Below are 22,197 nucleotides of genomic sequence, written 5' to 3' on the forward strand. Positions count from 1 at the left end.
GCCCTGCCAGTAGCTACGCTACCGCTGGTATAGCTCTCAGGGTCCTTGGCATACTCAAACCCCCTCACCACGATAAGGTGGAGACACCAACGAGGGAGAAATACAGCATACCATCGAAAAATGTTCAAGTGACTCAAACAATCACTACCGTACACACTTTTCATCATTTTGTACACTTCTCTGGCTGTTTTGCCTACCTTCAAACAAAATTTGATGTTGGCTCTCTGTTCGACCGCCATTTACTGATGAGCGTCAGAATAGTACTGTTACATTCAAGGTCAGAAGACATGATGCAGCGATGCTTGCGCTTTGAAATTACAGAGAGCCACAGCTGAAACTTCAAGAATCTTAATGCCACAACTCACCAACATATGGCATTGTAGGGCAAAATTTAAAAAAAAAAGAGTCCTAAAGGATCCTGGACTGTGTATCACATAACTGGTCACCTAGTGTTTGTTCTTGTCTCTACAGAGTGAGTTATGATATGTCCTGTGATTCATAATCCCACTATCTGTGAAATTCGCACTGTTACCTGCTTTCTGCATGCTAAAAACACGAGTGCTGCAGAAATCTGTTGTGAATTATGTGTGGTTTATGGCCAAAATGTAATGAGTGAAGGACTGTAAGACAGTGGTGTAGAATGTTCATGATGAAGAATGAAGTGGTCGGCCATCTGTAATGTGTGATAATTTTCTTCAAAGTGTTCACCAAAGAACTTGAGAAAGATGGCACTTCACAATTTTAGAACTTTCTTGTGAATTTCCACAAATTTCACAGTTCTCTGTGAGATTATTGAAGTTTGGCTTGACATGGGTTCTGAAAATTTTCATGGGTGTGCATAAAATACAGAGAATTGTTTCAGCTTTGACTTTTTAGAGCAATGGCACAAAGATGACAAAATTCTCAATCACATCATATGAGTAACCACTGATGAAACCTGAGTTTCATTTGTGAATGTTGAAATCAATGAGCAGTAAAAGGAGTAGATGCATACATTCACCAAACAAGCTAAAAAAGTTCAAACAAAGACTGTTTGCTTGCCAGAATGCTGATGGCAACTGTTTTATGGGATAGGAATGAAGTTCTGATGGTGGAATTCATGCAACAAGGGACCACAGTAATGTCAGAAGTTTATTGCGTGCAAAACACTAAAAAAACTGTGTACTACCATTCAGAGCAAAAGGAGTAAAATGCTGACATCTGGTGTAGCACTCCTCCATGACAATGCACAACTGCCAACAGCTGCTTGCATCGAAGCACTGCTGGAGCACTTCAACTGGAAGTTGTTTGACCACCATCCTTACAGCCCTAATCTCACTCCAAGTGATTTCCACCTCTTTACCTACCTGAAGAACTGGTTGGGACCACAGTGCTTCAACAATAATGATTTGATGGAAAGTGTCAAAATGTGGCTGAGCTCACAGGGAGCAGACTTCTTTGACATAGGCACACAAAAACTTTCTTCCCACTATGACAAGTACCTCAATTCCGGCCCTGACTACACTGAGACATATGTAGGTATTTTTGGTATATAATATTTATTTTTCACAGTGCATTTTTCTGTTAATAGCTCACTGGAGGTTACTTTCAGAACAGCCCTCATATTTTAGGAAACTAAGCTAACATGTGAAATTAACACTACTTCCACACACTGACTGAGCTATCAAAGCATTAAGAAGGTACATAACTTCTCATCAGGTATCACTAGAAGACAAGAGTACTAAGGCTGCAAATAAGGTTTTATCTACAAGCATTCCAGAGCATTTAAGATGAGAGACAGTTAATGTTAATTAGCTACTGTGTGAGCAGAAAAATTTTCACGATTAAAAGTCAAATTAGACAATGACAGTATGATGGAAACTCTGCATTCCATTACTATAATAAATATCAAATAGTGCGATTCAAGGTAAACAAATACGAGGTTTTACTTCATAAAAACTTAGTGTAAGGTGCCTGCAAGTAGCTAGTTGTTAGAAACTGCGTGAAACAGGGGACTGCTGATAGAAGTGCTGTGCTTACCAGTATTCATTCCAAAACCAGGCTGACCTGGTCTTGTCCTGAACGGATTTGCACCAAAACCAGATGGTGACTTTGAACTATTAGGTATACCATTGGACCCAGAGGAAACCCAAGAGTTAGCATTTGTGCCTAAGAAATGACAGAACACAAGAATAATTAAATATTTCTACATACCAAGTTCATGTCAGATATGTTTGGATTACACATGAAAGCTTTTTATGTACCTGTAAATGGGTTGGCTGTGCCACTAACAGCTGTATCCGAAAACCCTCCTGCCTGTGCATTAAGAAATACAGTCTGGGATGATGTTGGACCATTAACAGACCATGCCCCAACACTTGAAGATGCTGAGGAAAAATGAAAAATAATGGCCAATACAATAATCTAATTAAGGCCCATATAATTAAATATCACAACCATTTAACCCGTTGCCGTGGTTCGACGTGTATGTTTCGTCAGGGATTTAAATCGTCTGGGGGGGTTCGACGTGTATGTTTCGTCCAGCTGCACACCTATGTTATAACGCCCATAATAATTGATGGTTTTGCTGTAGATTGTTAGATTTTTCGCTGGCCTGTTGTCAGTAGAACAGAGTATAAATAAGACACGACTTTATCTGCGCCAAGTCATCGTTACATATACCTGTCTTGCAGCAAAGTTCCTGTNCTAAAAAACCTGCTTCCATTGAAGATATAAAGGGCGCTCATATTATAAGGTAAGGTTATAAAACCACCTTTTAAGATCATTTTAGTGAAAGTTTCATGTTCCTATCTCATAGAATTTAAGAACAATGATGAATAAATCATTTTCGAGCAAAATTTAAATGGCCGGCTGAATATATTACCGCAGGAGACGCAGCCGCGGAATTTAAATTACCGCGTCAAAGGGTTAAAGCATGTCCATAATCTCTGCATTAGAAGTGTCAAAATACATGAGATATCCAAAATATATAAGTCATCCTATGACAAAGCCTCTTCCGTTTTCTTTCATTCAATAGGTGCTACTTTTATGTGTATGTTCACTCCTTCCATACTTTTACTTTTGTTATGTTCCCTTTTATTCATACTGATCAAACACACTTTGCTGTTAGTGATAGATACATATAAGGCCAAAGTGAAAAACAAACTGCATCATGAGTATGTTGGTTAAATGTTATAATAACAACTGAAATAAGATACAATAAAACAGCAATTTGTAACTCAATGACAATGTACAAAGGGCATTCTGTATATAATGCCTCCTATTCTTTTTGTTAATATGTAATGTCTGAGCTAGATGTTGGTGGTGTTGTAGTAAAGGTTGAACCTTCCCGCCAATGTACTGTTAGTTTGGTTGTTGTGTGACAGATAGCGACAGCAGAGCAGTCTACCAAAATGGAGTCTGACATAGAAGTGCGTACGAAACAGAGATGTGTTATTGAATTTCTCGCTGCCAAACAAATTGCACCCATTGATATTCATCGACACTTGCTAAAGGTGTACGGAGACGATACAGTGGATGTCAGCACAGTGAGGAGGTGGGTAGTGCATTTCAGCAGTGGCGAAAGTGAAGGGTGCGACAAGCCATTTCCTGGGTGTCCCTGCTCAGCTGTCATTCCTCACAATGAACAGCACCTCGATCAGCTCATCCATACAGATTGGCGGATAATGACCAGGGAACTGTGTACATGGCTTAATATCGGCTGTAATGCATTGGAAACAATGTTGGAGAAGCTGGATTATCGCAAAGTTTGTTCCAGGTGGGTCCTGCGGGTGCTTACACAGGACCACAAAACAAGTCGAATGGAAGTTTGTCAGGACCTGTTGCACCAGTTTGAGGCTGAAGCTGACAAGTTTCTGGACGGCATCGTCACTGGAGATGAGACGTGGTGTCACCACTATTAGCCGGAGTGGCGACATCTGGATTCCCCAAGAAAAAAGAAGTTCAAGACACAGCCATCGGCAGGGAAAGTGATGTGCACAGTCTTTTGGGATAGGTGGGGTGTGATTTTGTTGGATATCCTGGAGCCTGGTGAGACTGTCAATTCTGAACGCTAAAAACATTGGCTGACTAAGCTGAAAGCCCGCATTTCCTGAGCCAGGCCAGAGAAGCAGACAACCTTTCACTTGTAACATGATAATGCTAGACCCCATACCAGTTTGGCGACCACCGTGCACATTGCAAAGTTTGGCTGGACTGTCCTACCACATCCACCTTATAGCCCCGATTTAGCAATTTCAGACTTCCATCTCTTTGGGCCTATGAAAGATGGACTATATGGGCACCATTTTCCAGACAACGATGCTGTCATTGCAGCTGTAAGAAAGTGGCTAGCCTCTGCTGGCGCAGACTTTTACGGGCACAGCATACAGGCTCTTGTTCATCGCTGGCAAAAGTGCATAATGAATGGTGGTGATTATGTGGAAAAAATAACTGTAAGTAGCTGAAATCTTGCTCTATTTAACTGCATTATTATGCTTTCTGTATCTGTTGTAGTTTTCATTAAAAAAAAATGGAGGCATTATATACGGAACGCTCTTCGTACTACACACTTTAGTTACCATAAAACAGAATAAAACAAACCATAAAACATACCATACACAGAATGGTGATGTGTACACTGGTTAAGTATAGTAGCCTAATTAACTCTATGTATATCTACTGGCCAAGTGAAGTCATTTTTCTGTCTATTTAAACTACTGTGAGAATCCGCTTGTATATTACCATTCTCAGCCTGTACCAATTAGCACTGTTACAGCAGTTAAGTGAATGATGTTACAAGTGATGGAACACTTATCTTTGATTGGCTAAACAAGAAATGTAAAGTGTATCTGGTGAAGAAATACCATGGAAAGCAGCTAACTGGAAGACTAATAAGGAGACATGAAAATAAACAAAAGCATGGATTATAAGCAAACATGCAGTCAGAATGTAAATAGGATTAAAGTGACTCACAGTAGTATCCAAGACCTGGGTGTTACCAGTGTCAGACTTTCAAGTTCTATTACCAAAAAATTAATTACCATTAGACTACAAAAAGACCAACTAAGTATTAAGTGTGGAACTGAAAACTAAATTATTATCAACTGCCCTACAGGTCAGCTGACTGGCTAACTGAAATATATACATAAATATTATTAGAAGAAATCACAAAATATGGCTACCAATTTACAGCTGTCAAAAGATACCTAGCTGCTAACAAACATTCCAAAAATAGTCATAATATATTTCCCTCATTTCTATCCTGGGGATTACTGGGGTACAGATTACCATGTAATACAGTCGTTCTGTTAATTTAGACATCAAAGGTTTTTCCAACAATACACGTCTACCAAGCAAGAAATTTCTGGGACCTAACATTACAATTTTTATGGTATATAATACATGTAGTAAATAACAAATATGGGATATAGGAGCACAATTTATGCCACTAACAAGAACCTAAATTTTTGTCATCTTCAGAATATATACCATACCTGTGGACCAGTCACTGAACTGGGGTTCTGAAGAAGTCTGCTGTGTCTTCATCAAACTGTCCAGATCCTTCAGTGCTGCATAGCGGTCTTCCTTTGGAGGCTGGGCACTCAAAAATGGTGATGACTGCTGTAAACTACCCACTGTTCTTGCTGGACTTGAAAATGAGTTACTCATAGTTGAAAGCACTGCTGAGGTTGGCATACCTGCAATTAAAAATATCAAAGAAATTTTCAGGATACCTGAATATAGAGGCAGCATATTCTTCCAGAACATCGGTAAACATGTACGAAGCTATGCAGATTCAGAAGACAGCATGTTAATAGTCAGTGCTATAAGGACCTCAAATCTCACACATTTTCATCAATTTCAATATCTGAAGCTAGCTCACACTAAAGCCATTTGCAGTCATTAAACAATTTCCTAGTAACAGTTCAATGCCTTACTATAGGACTTGATGTCATTATGTTGTGCATTAAACTTTTCCAAGACATAAGGCAAATTAAAAATTATTAACTGGTGCTGTGATCAGCACCCTGTTTCTTATCTAATGCTGAGACTCACTGAAAGGCACAACTGATGGAGAAACAATATGATCTGTTTATCCCTTAAAGTAGTCTTGCCACAACATGGCCTGAACAACTGGATGAAGCTAAAGAGTCCTATTCTTCAAACAATGGTCGCTCTGACAGAAACATGTGAAGGATGAAAGTTTAAAAAAAAAAACATTAATCAATCACACTGGATGGCGTTAATAATCTTTTACACATTTCAATCAGCGTAACTAGTTTCATGGGAACCTCATACTCTAGGAGAATACTGTACAATACTTACCTCCTAACTGAATCATAGGCTTTCTTGAAGTTCATGAATGGCTGATGTACGAGTACTCTCATCGTATTCCCATTTGCTTTTATTTTAATTAAATGTTTCAGGCCATGCAGTGTACTATTTCAATGAGGATAAATGATATTAATAAATATCCCTACTAACGTTTCAGCTAAGTTTATTATTAATTAATTGATTAATTAATTTTGTACCTTATTTTCTTGTGTTTCTCATGCCTCATACGTTTACATGGTTGCCATACCTGAATTAATGAAAGCGGTAGAAATTTGTTTTTCATTGTATTCAATTTGGCTACTTATGACCTAAATACCAAAGGGCTAAATTTTACCCTACTCTAAGAATAATATAAACAAATATTATGAATGACTTCATATTCTGTGATCATCAAACACTGTTATATGGGGCAAGAGACCACTGAACAAAAGGACACACTTACAGCTACTGCTATACACGGAATGTGTAATTTTTACAAATATGATATACCAGTCCCAGGGGGAGACAGAGGAGACAGAAATGAAAAAGAATTAATGTACTCAAAGGCTAGATTTGTACTCAACAGGTACTCCAGTTTGTAACTAATACAGGTAACAATCAAATAAAAACTTGATATTGTTAAATCCAGTTTGCAGCAAAATATAAACCTTTCATTTTCATTGTTTCAGCATGCATACCAACAGATCATAAAAGAAAATCGTTCTGAAGCTTACAAATCAAATGGCAGTTTTCTATAATGGACCTTGGAATGAAATTATTACTAGCAGGTGAACATGCTAAGTTATTAACATATTACCCACCTAATACAACATACTGAAAATCATTCTAAAAAAATTTCATTCTTAATCCAAGCTAGTACCTCCTGCTGTACACAATATCGGTTACTTACGGTTTCACACAACAGTAAACCAACATAAAAATGCTGTTTAGGTAACTACAATAAGAATGTCAATTGTAAAGGCAGATCTATTTTTCTGGATGTGTAAGCATGCCACATTAGGTGCAGAAAAACAAAACATCAAGGACATTTTAAACTCACTCCATCGATTGCTGTTATATCTGGGCGGAACATTATCACTGTTCATCACATTGCCAAACATGCGACTGTCTGCAAGTAACAACATGTTCAGGCTCAATTATTTTAAAGATTACACAGCACATGTCAATGCGTTAAGAATAACTGTTACATGAGTACATCAAGCACAATGCAGGAGTTATGTATTTCACCTTGCCTGATGTATACACAGAGGATTCATGATTTCCAAGAAATATTTTGCTGAAATGTAGAAATAATGAATATGAATGTAAAAGAACAATTGTATTTTTCATTCACCATCTGGCTTCCCACATAAAGGTGCTGTAATTCAGGTTCTTGTGAAACTGAAATTTATGATAATTTCATTTTTAAAACTGTAAATAAGTTTTTCCACGCATATATATATATATATATATATATGTAATTNTTAAAAAAATGATCATCAGTTTTATCAATATGCAATGGCAGCTACCAATAATGGCAATGACAAGGCTTTGCTGGTAAAAATGTTACTGTCCTTTAGACAGAAACTAAATGGAACACACAAATTTCTTACTTGCTTACAAGAAGACGGGCCATATCTATTTACGTATTTCCACTTATCTTCATGCAACCCAGATATCTGTATTTAAATTTCTACTATAACACAAGATGTTGCTGAACTCAAGCTAACATGGAGCTCCATCACAGTTTCTAATTGTCATTCTAAGTGACCCTTGACATAAATATTATTGACAATTTACATGTTACAGTGCCTTAAAAACGCATAGTGAGTTTAATATAAAATTACATTGCAATATGAACACAGGCAAGTTTTGAATATATAAGGGCAATTCAAATGGAAACAACTGTTTTGCTATAAAATGTTTGTAATGAACAACACTTTCTTTTTTATCAACAAAGTCACATTCTTCCTCGACATATGTCTTCAAACAATTCACTAATGTTATAATGTTGTCACAGGAAGATGTTTCAGCTCACTGCATAACAATTTTTGCACTGTACATTGTTATGACTTTCTTTACATTGTAGTTCTACTGCAAATCTATATGTTAATTACTGTTGGCTAGAATATAGCAAGCCTCTGCAAAAGTCTGTTGCAAAGCAACAATCAGAAGTGGAAAATTCTGTGATTTTTTTTGCCATTTTGGGTCCATATCAGATACAGAAGGGGCACTATTCTCAGCAGCAAGTGTCAGTTTGGTGAAGGAAAAGAATAGAACATGTTCTTAATTAAAATATTTTGTGTTTTAATATGGAAAACTGAGGTCATACTGGTAACATCTGATGCCATAAGTGACCAATTACAGGCTTTCAAATATTCATGGCCACATATGACACTAGACAATAAAATTTCAGTTTCTTTATAATTCCAACTTGAGGCATGGTTCAAAATGGCATAAGTGTATATAATATTTAGGAACTTCTGATTTGGGGCATCTTATTTACAATCTACTGGACTGTTTGAATAAGGGATGCAAGTCTTTGCAATGATCTAGTCGGCAATTTACTGTTAAACCTAGTCAACATGAAGGCAGACTTGAAGCCAAAAAAAAAAAAGTGAAATTGAAATTTGAAAGTATATTCGCAAAGCAGCTCAGAATAAGTATTAATACAATAGATACATGTTAGCTAAAAAGCTAATATATATGTGTATGTAAAATATTAGCAGTACAGTTGCTAGATGAAAATTATGTCTTTTATTTCAGTCCTTTTAATTTAAGCAGGGTAGGGAAATTGAATAAAAAAGTGTCATCTGAAACATCATATACCTTCATCTAATAGTTTATGCTACAGTACCAGTCACATGGAGTACCTGCTCCCTGAGAAGCCACTGCCTTATGACAGCTGCAGCTCACTACATGCATATCAGTTTGTGGCCTGCCTTTCCCTTGAAGCTGAATTCATAAAGCTTAGTTAATTCACTTGAAATTATCAAGGTTTATCAAAATGTGCAGGGCAGAGCATCTCACATGAAGGCTTTAAATTAAATTTTGTACCTGTGTTATACAGCATGAAAAGGGTATGTAAGACAACCTGACTCTTTACTATACTGATGGAACTTAGCAGGCATTAAGGACCAATTTAAACATGTCCTCTGGTCCATCGAGCAAGAGACTGTTTTCTTAACACAATTAAGTATACTGTTAGATAATACTTACTAGATGAATTAAAGATTGGGTTGTTTTCAAAGTTAGCAAATGAAGGTTGTGTGGCGACAGACGTTTGATTAGAGGAACTGAAAGGGTCTGCTGACCCAAAATCCACCAGGAATTCATTTGAGGAGTGGTCAGGTGTAAACATGTTTTCACTTGTAGCTATGGTTGAAGTCTGAAAAAGAAAAAAAAATACTTACAGAACTACATATATTTTAACATTATAGGTTCCATGTACGAATGCATCATATTTTCTGATTCAGTACTTCCAGTTAACATATTTTCTAAAGGACAAGGGAAAAGACAATCTTAAAGTTCACCATGTCTCCAAAATGAAAGTACATAGTCCTACCAACAAAAACTTCATTTGAATAAAGTTTCTCCATATTCTCTTATTCCTCCTAGACCATACATTCCCATTTCATATTAGTATACAAATTATCGATGCCAAAATCTTATTGACTGGGCTTTATCATCAAATAATGAATGCAAAATCAATCATTTAGACAATCTTCAGATAAGAACAGCACAACTGGATTTGGATCTGACATAGTATAAGATATTGGCATTACTGTAGCAAATGTATGAGATCATTCTTTTCACAAAAAAAGTGTCATTTTCCATTTATTCCTTATTCTTAAGCTTCTAATTTGAGTAAACAAGTAAATGCCATTAATCCTATTATTGTTACAGATGCGATTCCAGAGTGTGTAAAAACACAGTTGCAGTATCAATCCTTATGCCTTAGTACATATATAATTCACGAATTGAATACATTAATCCAAGATGTATCTGCCTATCTGTCCATTCTTCCATTTTCTTGATCATATTTGAAAACAAGAGTGAAACCTGCCACTTGTAGTCCCAGCCAGCACGGCAAATTTATGAACATGGCCAACTTACAGCAAATATTGATATAAATTCATGTTTTTGTGCCTATCATAAGTGCATACTTAGGTACGGGACTGGCAACTGCAATGATCACTGTACATTTCTCAAAACATTTAAAAATGAGAATGTTAGCAGGTTCATAAATCTCCTTTACATACTTTTTGTTTCCTTTTGTTGCTGCAGTTCTCTTTCCAAGCTTTCAGAATCATATTCCTCTTCTTCTTAATGTTTCCAATTCTTGGCTTTGCCACACACATTGTTCAGCAATTGTTTGCTGGCTAACACCTTTTTCTACCAAGTCCATAACTTCTTCATGTTCAATGCATAATTCAATGAACTTCTTTCAATCTGAGGCCACTGCAGTCTTATTATTACACTCAGTCTTATTATTACACTACTTCTGGCCCTTGGTGACATTTTAAATATTCTCTTGGAGAAAGAATGACATGATGTGACCATGGACATAAGAAACTGGTACATGATTGCTTTGCTTGGGAAATCCAAAAGCTCCTCTCTTCACAGAAATAGCTAGCTAGGAACAACTGATCATCAAAAAGGATGAAGAGCCAGAAGTCCAAATGATATTCCGAATATTGCTAAGGGTAAAACAATTAAACCCCTCAGTGGGGATAGTCAGCATCCTAGTCCAGATCAAAATTGGGTAAGTTCCAAATGTAACTTGGAAGCATTGTGGCTTGAGCCAACTTCACAGGCTTCAATGTACTCAACTGATTTCAATAAACAGAGTCACATAACAAAAGACTGTTCATTCATTTCTGATTTACCTTTAGAATACCATGAAAAACAGCAACTATGCTTCACATACTCAAATACTGCAAACACTCAAAGAACAGAAACAATATATGAAAACAAAGACTATTCATTCATGACCTATTCAGTGAAACCCCATTAAGGTTTATCTGGGGAGCAATGGGTTTAAATACTACACTGAGGAATAACCTCACTTTGAAGTAATTTAACATTTCGGATCACTAAAACTGAATGTTAAATGACAGGAAACTTAACTGGAGGTCTGTATACATTTTCGTATAACCTGATGAAAGACATATATCTGAGGTTCTCACAGCAGTGGTTATGAAGAATTCTATTTTCTGGAAAGTAACACTGTGTTATGTGGTGAAAGTCAAATTTCACCAGGCTATACAGTGTCATACCCTGTACAACAGAACTGTTCATGGCAAAATAGGTCTGTATGTGTTACCACTTGCTTATTGGTTGCAGTGGTGACCCACAAACAAAAATACATAAGTATTTCACACAGAAGACAGATGATTTTTAAATTGGATTGAAGAAAGATGTGGAAGGAACTAATAAACTGCTGTTGTCCACAACTTATTGATGTTACATGCATCATACATAAATTATTGCTAGTGGGGTGGGACTAAGTCCCTTGTACTGCGGCCACTTCTGGCCTATTGTACCACATCATACATAAAACAACAAGAACACGAACATACACGTTCCAAAGGTTGACAAGCACTGTCAGTGTTAGAAGGTATATGAGTAAATTCAATCACAACAATCTATGTATGTGATCACAGTGCAGCATATCTAACATACAAGCCAAAACACATCCAGTACAACAGGGAAGCTTACTGTGACAAGAACTTACCTGCACATTCAGTTTGAGAGACTTAGCTTGTGAGCCAAGAAGACTGGACAGTGGTTTAATATTTGAAGTTGGTGTAGTAACAGAAGAAGCATGTGTAGGTGTGCTTGTACGGGAGTGGGTTTGAGTTCCTGGTGGTGAAAACCCAGCAGAGCCATTATTCTTAACAATTGATGGCTCCAGGTAATACCTGTAATAAGTCACAGATGTAGAAAAAAGATACTAACAGTAGCAGTATAAACAGATGTTCATGTGCTCAACTGTAATTTGGGAAAATACAACTGATCTGCTGTGAACTCAAGCAATGAGCATGCAAAAATCACCAGAAAAGTTTCAGGTGCTCAAGCCAAAAGGGAATTTTGTACAAGATAGTAAGTACATACTAATGAGATCACCTACTCCACCTGTAATATGAGAACATGTCATAGTGACAAGGGACTCAGTTAACGTAACTACCAAATGAAATTAAACAGATCATATGTTGTTTAGAATATTTAAATTTATATATTTTTCACAAAGAAATGCCCACCAAATGTTATGGGTTGAAGGATATCAGTCCTACTTCATATTATGTCCCCAGATTGAAATCCTAGTCCAAACATCAAATATCCTAAGGTTTCTGAAGCTGATGAGCAGTCCCTACAGAAATCTTTCCTGTCTAAATCATTATACCATGGTGTGGTACATAACATACACAACAAAAAGTGTTAATTATGCAACCCAAGAACTGATCAAGAAATACTTACCTCTTCTTTTCATATTTTGCTACCATAAAATCTTTTATTTGCTGCTCATCTTTAGTATCTCGTACATGATTGACATCATACAACCCCAACCAGATTTGTCTGCAATACTAAATGATTAGAAACATACAATTACACACTTCACACAAAACACAAAAGTTTTATACAATGTGTTAAATAATCTGTTACCCTATTCAGTAGTAAATGAAATCTACTTATGCTGAAGTAGAGATAAAGCAGAGGACATTCTCATCAATTGCATCAACTTTATTTAAGCATAAGTAAAGTTGGATGATGGTGGTGTTAGAGATAGTGATATTCTTATTTTTCTTCAAAAATGCAATTACAATTTATTTAAATTCCACATATTCTTTATAAGACTAGTGCAATGATGTACAACTGTCATCATACAAATACAGTACTTGATACAAGTACAAATATGTGTATATACAGTAAAACTTGGTTATAGCAACATCGGTTTCTGTGACACCTTGTCTATTGCGTCAAATATTCAATGGTACGAACTAATTCCTCATAAAGCAACTGTTTTTATACCTTGCTTAGTACGACATGTACAAATGCATCAACCTCGTATGTAACGTCATTTTCATTCCTGAATTTCTCTGATATCATGGGAAAGTTCGATGTGTCTGCCCACCCTCACTTTCTCTACTTGCTGACGTGACTGTCCTGGAAGAATACGACCGCGGGCTGCAAGAGGAGCGTGGGTTTTATGCGAAAACAAGGGTGTGGGGTGGGACTGCGTGAATAGTGCAAGAGGACGCGGCAGGTTGTTAACTGCATTCCTTTCCTAGAATCTCGTCTAACAGGACCTCACATTGTCTACTTACCCTATAGTGTTCCTGCCTAAACCCAGAGAAGTGCAGTAGCGAAAACATGGCAATGAAAAGGAAAGTTTTAAACATTGAAGAGAAAGTTAAAGTGATCCGTGAAATATTGTGTGTATTGTCAGTGAAAAACGCTGTAATATGTCTTTGATACTACACATTTGGGCAATTCCATGTTAATGTTACGTTAGTCTGTACTTAACTATATATTTCACTAAAAAATGCAACATTTTAACTCGGTTTTTGGTAGATTATTACGTGACTAACATAAGGCTACTGTGAAAGTGCCCATTTCGGTTACAACATTCGTTTATAACGACACTATTTTTAGGTCCCTTTGATGACGTTATAACCAAGTTCTACTGTATATATAATGGGCGTTCAGTGATAGAGGAAACCTGGGAGCAGAGCACAGCGGACACAACATTTCTCACAGATTGCTGCTGTAACTGCTGATAGACGAATGAGTCATTAGCACTGATAAATGCACACAGTCAGGTGGTCTGATCTTGTCACTGCAGTCGCATTAATAGTCAGTCTTTGTTAGAGGTGTTGATAGGTTGCCGACATTTATACTGAAATGAAGTTCATTACTGAACAGCGTGTGTTTATTCTTGAAACGTTTGCAATGAAAAAACTTACAGAAAATGTATTTTTAAGTCATGTCATAAATATTCTGACTCACCAGTTCCCACAAAGTTGTGTGTATCCAAGGTTGTGAAAGTGGCAGGCCACAGGTTCAGTGTGTGACATAAAGAAGCAATACAAGAGGACTGTGCTGACTGAAGAAAAGGTTTGGGATATTGAGGCATGACTACAGATCCATCCTTGAAAATCATTAAGACGCATAGTACGTGAAACCAGTGTTTCGCTAGGATTTGCTTTCACAGACACAAAATTAATCAAATTTCACCCGTATAAAATAATAGTTGTGTATGAGCTGAAACAACCAGATTACGTAGCAAGAATTCGTTTTTGCAACTGGCTGCTGCAAAATGTGCATGATGGAATTGTGGATCCACAGCTTCTCTTCATGACTGATGAAGCATGGCTTCACATTAGTGGCCATGTCAATGCATAATATGTAAGAATATTGAGCGACAAAAATCCTCACATTATACAGCAAGTGCCATTACATAGTGAAAAGGTGGCAGTGTGTGTGCTGTAAGTCCATGGCAAATCATTGGCCCCTTACTTTTCCATGAAACCATGAACTCTGACGGCTATGTTAATGATATGCTGAATCTGTTCTTCAATCAGCTGACTGCAGAAGAAAGACAATATGGGTATTTTCAGTACGACAATGCTACAGCACATACGGCTAATGCAACCATGGTTGCAATGTGGGAAGTGTTTGAAGACAAAATAATCAGCAGGGGACTGTGGCCTCCCAGATCTGTTTTTGTGATTTTTATCTTTGGAGAAACCTAAAGGGAAAAGTCTACAAGAATAATCCATGCAGCACTGAAGCTCTACAGAATTAAATAACATGTGTAACTGGTTCAATTACTGTGGACTGACTTCAAAAAGTGTTGCATCATTTATTTATGTGATGTGAGGCATGTCTGCAAGCAGAAGAGAGTCACCTTCAGCCCCTGTTATAAAGTACAGTAAGTTTGTGTTATCTTCTTACAGTATTCCTATAAATGTGTGTATGTACAGAAACTGATGTGAGGGAATCAGCAACATGACTGCACTCTTGCTAGCAGGGAAGGGCGTTGAGAAATGTTCCATGTGCTATATGCTGCTGTCAGGTTTCCTCTACAGCTGAACACTCTGTGTGTGTGTGTGTGTGTGTGCACATGCGCATATAATTATCACAGCTATTTATACAGATCATATAAGTTTATTAAGTAATAGAGAACGAAACAGCTATGTGAAAAAAATATTTCCTTCATAAATTTAGAATACATGATCACTTAAACAACAAATTCTTCTACAGAATAGGACTGAGACAGGAAATAACTTTATAATGTTAGCTTAGGCAATTTTGTAAGGTTCACTGGGCCTGTTACAACCCTTGAAATAACAGGTATGTTCTTTTACTACAATTCTAAAAAGAAATCAATAAAGTATATTACAAATGAGTTTATATGTAAATTATTGCTCTTAGAACTTAAACAATAATAGTCTGAAACATGTATCATCTTTAGTTATACACTCTCATGTACTGCATTAATGCTAATGAAATTAATATACGTGTTTCTAGAGATCCAGTCTCAACTTGAAAGAAATCAAGTGTTATCTTTGGCAAAACATCCTACAGACCATCTTACTCTCTGCCTGCACAACATTCATGATGTAGATTCTGCTACTCCTACTGTTACAGTGGCAGCTTCTTCATGAAAGAGGTTGTGTCCCTCGCCAGTACCGATTTATTAGCATGAATTTGGGCCTCATAAACATCAAGTATCATTGGGAAGGTAAGAAATAAATTCCCTCTACTCAATTAAGCACCACTCCAGGAGAAGCATGCAGTATTAACTTCAGCACTAGATGGAGATGAGTGGTCAGCTTCATGACTTGGTCACTTCATCCCCATAAAAAGGATGCACAGCATCCACTGAAGAGAGGTGGGAGTGACCCAGAGTAAATCTGGAAGCCATAGAGAAGAGAAATATCTTTGCCCATTCCAATTCCCTGGCCATCCAGCTCATAGCCCAATCACTACTGACTGAGCTATATATAGAACCATTAAATACTCTTAACACACAAACAATAATTCCTCATTAAAAAAACCCACTGAAACCTCCCAGATATTATTTTCCAAAATCTGACAACTTTGTCTCATTTCTGTTAAATCATTAATACTTAGCACAATCCTGTCTCATGTTTAGGGAATGACAAAATGAGGGCTACGTACATCATTTCCTCGAGATTTTATTAATTCAACTTCTTCTGGACTGAAACTTGCCATGGATATAGACTTCACCCTGTGTGGCGGTGTTAAACCACGCCTGAAACAAAATTATCCTCAGTTTTAGACTTTTCACTGTAAATATAAATGGGTTTTGATTTAAATTTAAGATTCAAAACAGATTCTTTCAACACCAGAATTACATATTTGCAAATTTCTCAACACTATTATTTGCTCCCTTAGTTTTTTTTAATTCATAAGGTGGGGTGAGAATGAGTCCATTTGGTATGCTGATCACTACTAGGCCTACTGTACCAGTCCTGGATGATGACAGATGAATGTGGAGCAGCTGGTGAAATAAGAAATGGCATGGGAAAGTAAACTATTCAGAGGAAACCTGCTCCAATGTCACTCCATCCACCACAAATCCCATATGACCTGCACTGGAATCAAACCCAGGCCACTGCAGTGACAATTCAGTGACTACCTGCCTGGGCTATGGCACAGCCTATATACTCCCTTACAGTAGTATGAAAGACATTTTTAGGCACTGTCCATTGGCTGTATAAAAAGTATGTTTCAAAGGCTGGTTCTGTTTCAGTCTGAAGTTAGAAGGAAAGGGAATTTGCTCTGTTGGGCCCCATTAAACACAGAGAGCAGGCCATAATCATACTAGATACAGTCACACATTTTGAAAGACAATATGATGATGTAAATCATATGATTCTGGAATTGCCACAGTGACATTTCTTTGCCACCAATTTTGGTAAAGGTTCTTGTGTTGCTGCAGGTGGCACAACAAAGTTTTCAACATCCTTACAATAAGCAAATATTCACACCCAAAGATTTCTAAGAATTTTCACAAGAAAGCATTCAAGGAATAATATACTGCTATGTGTGTCAGTCACCTCTGTGGTCTAGTAGTCAGAGTTCCTGGCTACAGATCCAGAGGTCTGGGTTCGATTCCCGACGCTACCAGATTTTCTGAGAAGTAGTGGGTCTGGAACAGGGTCCACTCAGCCTCGTGAGGATAACTGAGGAGCTATTTCAAGAAAATAGCAGCTCTGGTCTAGCAAACTGAAATTAATGGCTGTGGGGATTCGTTGTGCTGACCACACGACACCCTCTATCTGCTAAAGTGGGCACTAACTTCGTCGACAAGTGGAGGTAACTTGGTCAGTATATTTCGCTTGTGGACTAAAATCGTGGAGTTTGTTTTTCTGTTTGTATGTGTGTCAGTCAGACATTACAGAAATTGACAGAACTGTGTTTCGGTAATTGCACGTAGATTCCGAACACAGCTACACTGCTGCATTCCATTAAACTGCAACACAGTGAGAGTTTTCCAAGTTTCTGGTTCAAGTAGGCTCTTTGACACATGTGCCTTAAGGTAGTATTTAGAGCCTACTCACAGTGCTTACAATGACATTGCCCTGTACAGCAATGTTACTTGCATGTGGTGAGAAGTCATAGGTCAGTGTTGTGAAGGGGGAAAAAAGATGACAATAATGACTGCCTTGTCAAATTCATACATCTTGCAAGGTCCATTACAATCCTTCAAGGATACCAAAGTAATACAACCACTGACAACAGGGAAAGGATCTCTGTACATCTTTCACAAAAGGACACAGAGGAGTATAACAAAACTGTTTCAAGAAAATGACAGGATCGATTGTCACTGGACAAAAGGTTAGTAGATTCACATATATGACATGGCATTACAATGTAAACTAAAGCCATGCTTGTGAGTTTTATACTATGATAATGTGAAATGTGACCAAATGTGCACCATTACAGCCACACTGTAATAACCAAGCCAGGGAGAGAACAAAAACAATTGAAATTTTACAGTGTACATAGGAAAGTGTTAGTGGAGTGAGCTGGAACTGCTGTAACTTGACTAAGTTACTACTTGAACACTGCCTAGGCAAGTTTTGTTGTGTAGTGTTGCAGTGCGGTCATAGTCAAAATGCCTAACATGTTTACAAACAAAGAATATGCCAACATGCATTCCATACATGATTTCTGCAATGGAAATGGTAATGCTGCTGTGAAGTCAAGTGTGAAGTGTGTGGATGAAGGAAACTGCATTAAGAAGTAGAGGGCAAATCCATAACCATTTCACAAGCTAACCACTAAAACCTCTCATAATGCTTAAGCCAATTAACAACTTGCTTCTTATTTATGTGAGCATATCAATTCCACTCAGAAAATATAAGCTTTCCTTCTTTATTCATATTATGGTTCTCACATGCAATTCAAGCACAGAGCACAAGAAATTCGCGATCTTTAGTTTTCCAAAGTATGAGGTGATCAATTAATCTTATTATCCTGCTTCTAGATGTCTTCTATTTCTTGAAGTATCTTCTCATTTCACACGCTCTAGTGTCGAAATTTCAAGATTATCCATGTTATTATGCTAAAATACAAATAAAAATTCTTTCCTCCACATGTCTAGAAAATCTGTAAATTATAATCTCAGGTCCCATTCACATAAAAAAGTTGGGTTAAGATATTCATTTCTGACATGCAGTGTTCTCAACCAGAATTTGTTTGAATTTTTTAATCAGTCTATACAATGTACTTTGAAGTGTTAGAACTGTTGTATTTCTGTCTGACAATATATTTATTTTATTTATTTATTTATTTCGTCTCTATAGATCATAGTTACATGATATAGGACAAATCAGTTACTGTACATCAGCCGATAAAATATTAATCACATATTAAAATATGTGAACAACTGCTAAATTATTCAATTTCTTTGGATATTACTGGCCATACAAATGTGATCCCTAACCTCCAGATTCCAACAGATTGTGTCCCCAGTGTGAAATACAGAAATCACAGAGCGTTAATATCACATCAGTTGAAAAGTGGCCTGCATGCGCTTGTTCTAGCTTGTCTGTTAATGTACTGCAAATATATCTGAAGAAACAAGATTAACTAAACTACCCAAGTAAATTAAAAACTGTAATATTAAGTGTTACATTTCAAAGTATACAAAAACTCTGGTAACCATATATAAACATTCTTGGCTAATGCAACCAATAAACTTAATTTCATACCTAGTATAACAAGTAGAGAAGCTCTGTCCTTTTACTAAATTCCTAGTGACACGACCTATTTGAGTGACAATACTGTGATCAAATATAAACATTTCTGAATTCAGGCTTTATTACAGTTACAAATCCGAACAATTATTTGACCCTACATAAGCTTCACAAACTGTCAATGAATTTGGGCTTTATTTCTGATTCCAAACAAATACCAAAGTATCTAAGTGGTCATCATGTTGTAAAATTATACCAAAGCTAACTTCCATTCATGAACATGTCACAAAACACAAATAATTTGTACTTTCAAATGTATCCTCTCTCACGCAATGTAAATGAAATCATTAGTGACACACTGGGAAATACGTCTCAGATGCAGATACTGTTAACAATACTGTCGGAACAAAACTGAATAAATTACAAAACTTGATACAAATACCCTTCATCTAAATTTTCGTGTACTTTGTGCTTTGCAACTGCATACGTACATTTTGATCAATGTCAACTCGAGAATTAGAAGCATGCATCACTTCTATGAATTCAAATTTTGATGTAGCCACTATGCATTACAATGACACTAAAAACATATTAATTGTATGTAATTTTGGTTCGTGTTTTTCATGCACAGTTGAAGTGTACATACCCTACTTACATGCAATTCATACACGAATTTTTGCATTATACTTACAGCATACCGGAACATGAAGTACAGACAAAAGATCCTATAGTCATGTTAATATATGTTGGTCCCCTCTGGTGGCAATCAAAGCATTGTTTATTTGCAGGTAACGACACTAATTCACGCAAAATCTTTAGGTGTTTCTCATCTTGCTTCTTTCTTGAGGAAGCCATATTGCTTTGGACCGCTCCGGACCACGGATTACATACAATTCAAATAACACACTGTGGCGTATCGCCTGAGTGAGAGCGGGCGTCCGTTGCTAGACAACGGCTTGCTAAAATACGTTTCTCAAATAGCGCATACAGACGTCCGTTGCCGGGCAACGACTCAATAAACGTTGTCCCTGCTACAATCAACAGCTAGAGATCGGCAATACCTACTTTTTGTATGAATATTTTTTTCAAAAACAAAAATGCTACAGATAAAATCAACGTGTTACCTAAAACTGAAAACACACTCCCGAGACAACCGTTATGGAAATTGAACCCTTCAAGAAGGTGTCTTCTTGACTGACCGTCAATCGCAATGTGACTTTGAGAATAGGTGAGAAAATAGGAGAACTGTGACTTTGAGAATAGGTGAGAAAATAGGAGAACTGTGAACAGAGGTTACATCAGTGGCGAACGGAGCAGAGCTGGGAAAAGAAGGACCCAGCAGAGCCAAGACACTCCACTGAGAATAGCTGTGAATGGCGGTGGAAGAGTAAATCACCGTTGAAGAAGAAACGTGAGAGACGACGGACTAGTCAGGTCGCATCTTCTGGAAGACGCTATTTCAGTGACTGGAAATGTGATTGTAAACGAATTATCCAAAATAACAGCTTCGCCTAATTATGTCACAGAAACCCGGACACGTGGCAATACTGTCAGAAACTTAGCGCCTCGAGATGACCAAGTTGCCGTTTTTCTCTTTGGGAGGCACACTAATATTTGGCGTTTTTCACGGCGGTGACTACGAAGAATGCAGTCTTCTGGGGTTTGTGGCCGCACACAATTTGTGTGAACCGACGTTTCCGAGGAACTTATCGTGCCCATCTTCGAGGTAGAAAAATCGGCGAGCGAGGATGTAAAATATTTTAATAAACAGGGATTATTTAATCCAGATATCAAGCCGAATTTTTCTTAACATAAATAGAATGAACCACTCTGATTATGAACTACAATTAAAAAACGTTTGTGATTTTAAAGGGAATGGCAATTCTTAGCGTAAACATCAAAAAGATATTTGCATGTGAAATCAAAGGTACCAAATTTTCTACTATAAAATTAGGGTGCACCTATAGTCATAACATCTAGATGTGCAAATCTGGTACTACACTGAAGAAATGGAGGAAATCTTATTTAAATATCCCTTCTCATGTCTCAAAATCAATATGATTAGTCATTAAATTTCAAGTTTATCTGGTTATAATTTCTGTTTTGTATTTGGCTGGTCCCAGGTTTTTTTCCCATCCAAGGTCGGCCATCCTAATTGGGGTCGTTGTGGTGTTCCTTAGTACCTTCCCAGTTACAACTCTATCTTCTGTTCCTATTTGCAACTACTTGCTAACATATAGAATATCAAGATTCAGGCTTCCAAATATAGGGACACAGTTCTGAATTGTTCCAGAACCCCTTATTTTGCTCCAAAAATGCAAATTTGTTACTTTTATTTCAGTATTTTGATACTTGGTCACTTGCTAATACAAGCTTCAGACTTATAAATATATGGATATACATAGTAGGCATAGTATTTATTACCAGTTCACAATATTTGATTTTATAAGTTCAGTAGTTCAGTTCTTCCTCTCTGTTTTTATTCCAGCCCAAGATCACTAGCATACATAACTATTTCCGATTACATTTTTCCCTTCCTATTTAACATTCCACTGCATAGTTTTCATTATCACATTGCACAATGGTAAAAAAAAATACTTCACCTTATACCATGCTTGGTTTCAACATGTATGACATATAGTTTCCTCCGACAACTTTTAAGTTTCTG

General features: G+C 37.1%; 1 protein-coding gene across 4 annotated transcripts in view; it reads right to left on the reverse strand.

Moving 5' to 3' along the window:
- LOC111865972 (arf-GAP domain and FG repeat-containing protein 1) overlaps positions 1-20,747 on the reverse strand; it is a 27,196-nt gene extending 6,449 nt beyond the window's left edge. Inside the window, exons 1-9 of one of the 4 annotated variants that reach the window (XM_023854422.2) lie at positions 20,221-20,747; positions 16,483-16,576; positions 12,775-12,881; positions 12,032-12,218; positions 9,514-9,682; positions 7,355-7,423; positions 5,475-5,678; positions 2,244-2,366; positions 2,020-2,148 (exon numbers count right to left, since the gene is read on the reverse strand). In XM_023854422.2, coding sequence (XP_023710190.1) covers positions 2,020-2,148; positions 2,244-2,366; positions 5,475-5,678; positions 7,355-7,423; positions 9,514-9,682; positions 12,032-12,218; positions 12,775-12,881; positions 16,483-16,576; positions 20,221-20,384 — 1,246 coding nt within the window. In that variant the 5' untranslated portion in view covers positions 20,385-20,747. The remainder of the gene's footprint in view (positions 1-2,019; positions 2,149-2,243; positions 2,367-5,474; positions 5,679-7,354; positions 7,424-9,513; positions 9,683-12,031; positions 12,219-12,774; positions 12,882-16,482; positions 16,577-20,220) is intronic. The other 3 variants (XM_023854435.2, XM_023854427.2, XM_033752218.1) reach the window with 3 other exon arrangements.
- Between the last annotated feature and the right edge of the window lie 1,450 nt (positions 20,748-22,197).

This window comes from Cryptotermes secundus, unplaced genomic scaffold (genome assembly GCF_002891405.2).
Source record: "Cryptotermes secundus unplaced genomic scaffold, Csec_1.0 scaffold1054, whole genome shotgun sequence".
NCBI classification, from domain to species: Eukaryota; Metazoa; Arthropoda; class Insecta; order Blattodea; family Kalotermitidae; genus Cryptotermes; species Cryptotermes secundus.